We start from the raw sequence: 7469 nt of genomic DNA, 5'->3' as shown, positions 1-7469 counted from the left end.
CAGCTCTTACCATTTATTAAATATCGTACAAGTTAGACAAGAAAATAATTTCAACGACTATGATTACTTCATTTGGGATACTTTAGATAAGTTGTCTACTAGATTGTATGAAAAATTTAAAGGGATTAGAGAAATATTTGTTGTAGTNTGGATGTTAACTTTTATTGGAAAAGATACTTCCAAATTTATCCAAAAAGCTAATAAAAAACTACCAAATAATTTAAACCAAATATTTAACTACCAAAATTCACAAAAATCTTTGGGTGAAAGTTGTTGTAATAGTATTGAAAACATAAGTTTGGTTTCAAATACTTGTGATTCAAGCCCATTTTCTACATGCTGTAATAGTGAGTCCCCTGATGGATCTAGCACTATTACTTCCGAAAAGGCTCATAAAGATCTTGACCAAGTTTTAACTTGTACAAGTAAGAAATATTGTAGTTCTGAAGTTCAAGTTTCTTTAATTAGCTACTCTCCAACTTCAATCAATTCTGATTCCAATCACTTGGATTCAAAAAACACAAACTCTATTTCTTCTATTCTGGCTTTATTCACCTACAATATACTTCTTGTATTTATTGTTTTAGTTTTTTAATCAATATATATCTCTACTCTTTATTTTCTCGATTAAAACTGATTAAATTAATTATTTCAAATTATACTTTACTAATTTATTCTCACACGTAATAAATACATACTTTTTTTAAAAATTCCTATACCGGTTGTCCACATAAAAAAGAACAAATGCATGAATAATGCATGTATGCATGTGGTGACAATTTTATTGTTAAAAATAGTTGTTAAAATTAATTTCTAAATAAATCTGAAAATTGGAAAATAACTATTGTGTGTTATGAGTGGGAGGAAGCGAAGTTAAGTCATATGCACAAATATGATTACAAGATAAATGCGAAGAAAGCTATGTAGGAAAAGAAATAAAAGCACAAACTATATCTGGGTTAATTTTCCGATAAATCAAAGAATTATAATTTTGAAGAAATATAAATAACAATATGACTGAAAATATATTGTGTAGGCTTTTGTATAATTTCTATGAGAAAGCTAAGAAAATAGTAAACTATTATTGAGAAATTAAGAATTTAAGCTAAATCTAAAGTAAGAATAATGTGAATTGAAAAAATTTTCAGAGTTAGAAAAGACATAATACAACTTTCTTGTTTATATATAAATATTATTTTAAAAAAACAAAATAAAAAAGTAAAAAAAAAATTTCCCTCCAGTTACTCCCCAGTTTATTTTATGAAAGAAATTCAAACAAAAGGTGAAAGAAAACAATAAAGAAGCATAAACGGTAGGAAATTGAGGAGAGAAATATTAATATCGGAAAATTAGTGTTAATAAGAGGTGGATTATCATTAACAAAGACTTTTGGAATACTTTGATAAAGATATGTTTAATAATAAAGTAAAAATATACAAATAAATTACTATTTGCTGAAGCTCCATAACTTAAAACTTTGAGATTTTAAAATGGAGGTCCACTCAAGCACAGTAGGGTGCCAAACAGAATGTACAAGCACTTTTGAAGATACTCAAGGCTTAGAAAAAAACTATAGTATGGTTAGAGTGATTGGAGAAGGCACTTATGGTATTGTTTGGGAAGGTTTAAGAAAAGATACTGGGGAAGTTGTTGCCTTAAAAAAGATTAGGTTTGACAGTGATGAGATATTGGATGAAGTTGGATTACCTTCAACAGCTATAAGAGAAATCGTCCTATTAAGAGAGTTAAAACACCCAAATATAGTAGCGCTACTGGAAGTATCATGCACGGGCATGCAGATATGGCTTATTTTTGAGTATTGCGAGACAGACTTGAGAAGATATTTAAGACTAAATAGGAAAAAGGGTCTTTCTATAAACCAGGTCAAGTCTCTATTACGTCAGCTACTCAGCGGTTTGGCTTTCTGCCATGGGAAAAGGATTTTACATCGTGATTTAAAACCGCAAAATTTATTATTAAGTGATTCAGGAAACACTCTTAAGATTGCAGATTTTGGCCTTGCTAGAACCTTTACTCCTCCTTTAAAGCCAAATACCCACGAAGTTGTTACATTATGGTACCGTGCACCTGAACTTCTTCTTGGACAAAGATGTTATAATTGTAGCGTTGACTTATGGAGTGTAGGTTGTATTATGGTAGAAATGATCTCTGGAAAGCCCATATTCCCTGGAGACAGTGAAATTGATACTTTATTTTATATTTTCAGGCTTCTTGGAACTGCAAATGAGAGTAATTGGCCAGGGGTTACTCAGCTTCCTTGCTATAAAAGCGTATTTCCCCAGTGGAAGGTGAATCCAAAGTTGAATCTCCATGCACTTCTTCCAAACCTTGATCAGGCTGGTGTTGATCTGTTATTCAGATTGTTGCAATATTGTCCTAAGAAGCGAATCACTGCATTGGAAGCCCTTCAGCATCCATGGTTAAATACTAATACTCAGAATATGAATGTTGAAATGACAATATAGTCAAATTTTTGTATGTAAAACAATTAATAGAGGACGCGGTCCTAATTCATCTAAAGCTATTATTCTGTATTATAATGGCCATGATACTGATGCTTGCATACATTCTACTTTGAATGAACGATATATTACGTAACGGCTTTTTTCTTTCTCTCCCCCTTATCTTTCCCTGTTCTTTTCTACTTCAGTCTTCGTCGTAATACCGAGTCTCCTGGTGATTTAATAGTCTCTCATCATCTTTATCAAGGTCGCTACTACTCGATTCTTGTTGTTTATTGCTGCGAATTACTGAGATTTCTTCAATGTTGTTTTCAAGGTTTCTACCTAAACAAATGGAAACCCTACCTTTGAGCCAATTCAAAAGGTTAAATGCACCAAGTATTTCCTCAAATTCCTCTACATCTAAATTTGATATGATCCTATCCATTATTTCTCTTGTTTTGTGAACCTGTCCATTTTGGAAAATCTCGCAAACTGTTTCAATTTCAGAGATTAAGTCATCATAGCTCCCTTTAATGCTATCTGTATCAGTTTCATGGCTACTATTAATCGCTGAATTATGTTCATCATCTATTCCAAGGTATTTTGAGAAAAAGAGAATATCTTTGATTAAAGAAATGAATTCATACTTTAGGAAATCTGATAATTCTTTTAAATTGTTGATCTTCAATAACACCTCCTCTCTATTATATAATTCCCAAGCTTTTGATTTGTTCCTGTATTTCTGCCTCTTATTTATCATCTCCTCTAATGATTTAATTCTCTGGTCAAGTCCAAAGTTTATCCTAACTAATCCTCTATAAATTTCTGAAATTTTATACCTTGTGGAAAATTTATCCAAGTAATTTATTTCGTCAAAAGTATTCAATATTGATGGAAATTGGTCTTGAATCTTTTCTAAAGTATAATCTAACAAAGTCGTCATTCCTCCATTAGTTGCATAAATAGTGTCCATCAACTCAATCGACCAAAATGACATTTCTAGCATGGAATCTGAAAAGTTTGATTGTCTACTTATCATAGAATTGTAAGCACCTATTCCATCCATTAATATATTTAATAGAATTGGAAGATTCTTATTCTCAGATATATTCGAAATACCATTGGCTAGTTCTAAAATACTATTCTTAAGCTGCTCGTACTCCCTCGACATAGTCTCCATTTCAAATTCTAGAAGTCCTAACACTTTTCTCTCGAACTCAATATCAGAACCCTATAGAAAACACAAAACAGATTAGTTATATAAAAGTTCTACTGTATTCTGTAATCAGAAATCTCCTACTTCATTAGTCTTACCTCAACAAAAATACCTTTCTGTTCTAAATCCTCCAATAAAACAATCATTGAGCTTAAATCACTCGTCGCAAACTTCTGCATTACGAAATAAAAAAATCAAAATATTATAACAAAAATAAATCTTGATCTTAGTCTATAGACTATACCTACCTTTGAATTGCAGTGATTTATTATCTCCTTTACAATATCAGAGACATACTTATACTTAGATACCAGTTTTTGGTATTCTTTTTCATTCTATAACACATGTTGAAAGTTAAGTAATCTCCTACATAAGCACTGCCATCTCAAAAAAAAGACTTACCTCCATCTTTACTTTAGTTCTGCCCTCGAACGATTTAGAAATCCCAAACTTAATATTATTATTTACAATAGTTGGAGTCTAAACCATCCAACCCCCTATTAACCTTCAGCTCGCCAACTAAAGGAATGAAACAAAATTAGAAATGTGTGCAAACTCTGCCTCTATCTAAAATAATCGGTTCTTCCTCTTTTTATCATTATTATCTACATAATGATTTTTCTATTTCAATATTTGTCCTTTTTCTAACTCTTATTTCATCTTTAAATTCATAATTGGCGCCAAACGCGTAATTTTTGTTGGAAATAGTAGAAACGGGCGGCAAACTCATGTGGGTACGGTACCGAAAAAAGAATTACGAGAAAAAAATTATGAGATGAAAGTTTTTTTCCAGAAGATTTCTTCTCACAGACTAAATGGAGCTGAGGTACAAAAGTTGTTGTATAACTTAGTTAATATACAGAATCTCTCATTAAAATAATAAAAGCAAGTATTAGAGGAAAAGGTTAGTTTCATGTGTGATTGTGTGTAAATTAGAGGGGAAACGATGAAAATCACACCAAAAATGTTCATCTGCGAGGTTCCAGAGAAGATTCTGGAAGATGGAGATTGTTGTTGGATTCACGGTTTTGTGGTCGATGTTGAGATAGATCAAGATGGAGAATTGGATATGATTACGTTGGATGACGGAACCTCTAATATTAGAGTTTCAATCAAGGACAAGCTGAATGATGCAAACTGTGACAATTTCCATGAAGATACCGTAAAGACTTATAGGGGACTTATTGAAGAACTCGTTCAAAAAGGAAGGTTAATTTCGACTGTTTGTCAATTAAACAAGGGCGTTTTTAAAGTCCTTCATGTTTCAGACAGTATAAATGGAAATGGAGACTCCAAGAATGAGTGGATAAATAATTCTATTAGATCAAGAGGAAGTCAAGAAGATGATTCATCATGAATCAGCATCTCAAGCTCAGTTATTGTCATGTTTATTTGGGGTGATCTCAGCTAGAACAATGCTAGTATCATCAAATACCTTTCTTTTTTTGGGTAAACTTTTGAGTTTTTCAATGCTGTTTATTCCTGCATTATTCAAAACTTTTTTAAGGATTCTTCTTACTCCATCCTCTACTGATTTGGAGTTTAATATGACGTTTGTAACATCTTTTGGAGTTAAAAAGTCCCAAACTCCATCCGTTCCAAGCACAAGAAAACTCTTTTTGGATGAATTCATGGGGTTTTGAATGTAAGAATATGCATTTCTTATTTTGGATAAAGTGAAATCTCTGATAAATTCGTTAGAGTTTGAATACTCCGAAATAGGTAGGTGCTTATATTCTGGAGTAATATATTCAACTTTAAGGGAAGAATTTGTATGTACTGGTGTTAAAGAGTATTCATTTGGAGAGATCTTCTCGACACTAGTGTTATCTGTTGAACTCAAGTTATTATTCAAAGAGTTATAAAAGAAAAGATGTAACATTGGCTCAGATTTTACATAAGGAAAGCTCAATGGATTCTTTACAAAGTATCTATAACTGTCTCGTCTCATATTGATTGAATTATTTCCATTAATTAGGTCATATGAATATGGAAACTCATCTTCATTTAGATCTTCTTTTTCTCGGTGTTGTTCTTTTTTAGATTGTTCACTCTCTTTGTCTTTAAGTACATATGAAAATGTAGGTAAAAGTTTTTCTGTGCTTAGATCTTTCTCCCAATTATAGTTGAAATCCATAGATTTTAGTCTAAAGTCACCAATTGCCCTAGATGGCTGTAAGATCCCTTTGACATAGCAGCCCCTATACTTCGGAATGGTATAAAGTCCCATAAGAAATTTTTCATGAAGAATCTGTTTACATTGAATCAAGTTATCCTTCTCATGCTTGTGAATCTCCTCAAGTCTTTTTTGTTCTTGGGGATTCATTGCTGAAAGCTGCTCATTTAAAGGGAGCCAGATCCCATTCTCATTACAATAAACGGAGAGACAATCTCCAGAATTGGCTGTAAGAATTGCATCTTCTGTAATGATTGAGACAGTCGTACATGCTCCTACTGAGGCTAACTTAGAAAATCCAAGATTATAAGCAACTTCCAATTTACTCTTCAGTTCCTCATCCAGTATATAATATGTCTTTTTAAGTGAGTAAAAAAGTCCAGCTATTATATCAGTTTTATTTATTTGAGAAATTTGATTACTTTCATTAGCACTTCCCTCTCTCACTAGAGAAGACATATATTGAGAAAGTTCTTTCTGAAATATCCTTATGAAGTTATTTTGGACATACTCTGCAACTTGCCACCCTCCATGTCCATCAATTACTGCTGAAATCACAAAATCTTTATTTTCCCCTCCCGGTAAATTGAGCCTCATCCTTTGTATCAATAACCTGTCTTCTATTGGGTTATTTGCATTCACCTGAATAGCTGAAATTGAAATCATTGCTGATGTTCCTTCAGAGCCTAAAACCATACTTTTTATTGGTCCTTGTTCTCCAATCAACTCAACGTAATTAGGCTTTTCAGTTTTCAATGATAGATTTTGATTCAAGATTTTCTGATGAAATAACTTGTTAGAAGTTTCTTGAGATGCACATCCAACCTTATATGAACTCTTTAGCTTGTTAAAAAAATAACTTTCTGGTTTTTCTCTGGAGTCCAAATAAAGCCATGCAGACAAGCCTCCCGCCAAAAAAGCTGTGGCACATCCTGAAATGCACCTTCTATTTTTCAAAAAGGATTTCATTTGGCATGCAAATCTTCTTCCTGATGAGAATGTTCTTACTTCATCTCTAAACATATTTGGAACACTAACTAACAAAAATATACCCGAGTTGATTTCTTAACTAAATTCTGTAACTCAGCTTTTCTAACAACCTTCTTTAAGATTCTACTCAAAATAATGGAACTTTATACTTCTCCTTGAGCTAGAACCAAGATTCCTCCTATAACTCAACCCCTTGGAAAACTGAAATAATTGATAATTATTTTCTTCCAGAAGAATTCGTTTCCCTGCCTTTTTTTTTTTCGTTTCGCAAACTAACTGTGGGGAATTTATTGGCGCCAACTACATGCAATTTTATTTTGCACATTTTACCATATAGACTACAAATATCCGCATTTACCTCTCAGATTTCTTTGTAAAGTAATGCCAATATAGAAATTCAAGTCTATATTAAAAAATAAACTGACTTTAAGACTGTAATAGTTAATTTTTGAACGGAAAATTAATACAAAATTAAGTCAGAAGAACACGAAGCATAGTATAGCACTAATATAAGAAGCTCAAATACTAAATATGTATGTTTTAATCATTAAATATGTTACAAAATATATATAAAATATATTTCTCTTTATAAAAGTCCATAGTAATTTTTCTAAGACTTTTG

General features: G+C 31.9%; 5 protein-coding genes across 5 annotated transcripts; 3 read left to right on the top strand and 2 right to left on the bottom strand.

Annotated features, from left to right (window-relative positions):
* Positions 1–151: 151 nt before the first annotated feature.
* Chro.30183 (hypothetical protein) lies at positions 152–595 on the top strand. The annotated part of the gene is made up of 1 exon (XM_662719.1): positions 152–595. The coding sequence occupies one exon, from the start codon at positions 152–154 to the stop codon at positions 593–595; it is 444 nt and encodes a 147-aa protein (XP_667811.1).
* Positions 596–1490: 895 nt separating this feature from the next.
* Chro.30182 (cyclin-dependent kinase 3) lies at positions 1491–2486 on the top strand. Its single annotated transcript, XM_662718.1, has 1 exon — positions 1491–2486. One exon carries the CDS (start codon positions 1491–1493, stop codon positions 2484–2486), a length of 996 nt encoding a protein of 331 aa, XP_667810.1.
* Positions 2487–2667: 181 nt separating this feature from the next.
* Chro.30181 (hypothetical protein) lies at positions 2668–3645 on the bottom strand. The annotated part of the gene is made up of 1 exon (XM_662717.1): positions 2668–3645. One exon carries the CDS (start codon positions 3643–3645, stop codon positions 2668–2670), a length of 978 nt encoding a protein of 325 aa, XP_667809.1.
* Positions 3646–4627: 982 nt separating this feature from the next.
* Chro.30180 (hypothetical protein) lies at positions 4628–5038 on the top strand. The annotated part of the gene is made up of 1 exon (XM_662716.1): positions 4628–5038. The coding sequence occupies one exon, from the start codon at positions 4628–4630 to the stop codon at positions 5036–5038; it is 411 nt and encodes a 136-aa protein (XP_667808.1).
* A 15-nt stretch (positions 5039–5053) lies between these two features.
* On the bottom strand, positions 5054–6880 carry Chro.30178 (hypothetical protein). The annotated part of the gene is made up of 1 exon (XM_662715.1): positions 5054–6880. One exon carries the CDS (start codon positions 6878–6880, stop codon positions 5054–5056), a length of 1827 nt encoding a protein of 608 aa, XP_667807.1.
* Positions 6881–7469: the final 589 nt, after the last annotated feature.

The sequence above is a fragment of the Cryptosporidium hominis genome, assembly GCF_000006425.1.
Source record: "Cryptosporidium hominis TU502 chromosome 3 CHRO013083, whole genome shotgun sequence".
Taxonomy (NCBI): domain Eukaryota; phylum Apicomplexa; class Conoidasida; order Eucoccidiorida; family Cryptosporidiidae; genus Cryptosporidium; species Cryptosporidium hominis.
The sequence above is the reverse complement of the archived record's forward strand: the minus strand, read 5'-3'. Positions and strand labels throughout refer to the sequence as shown.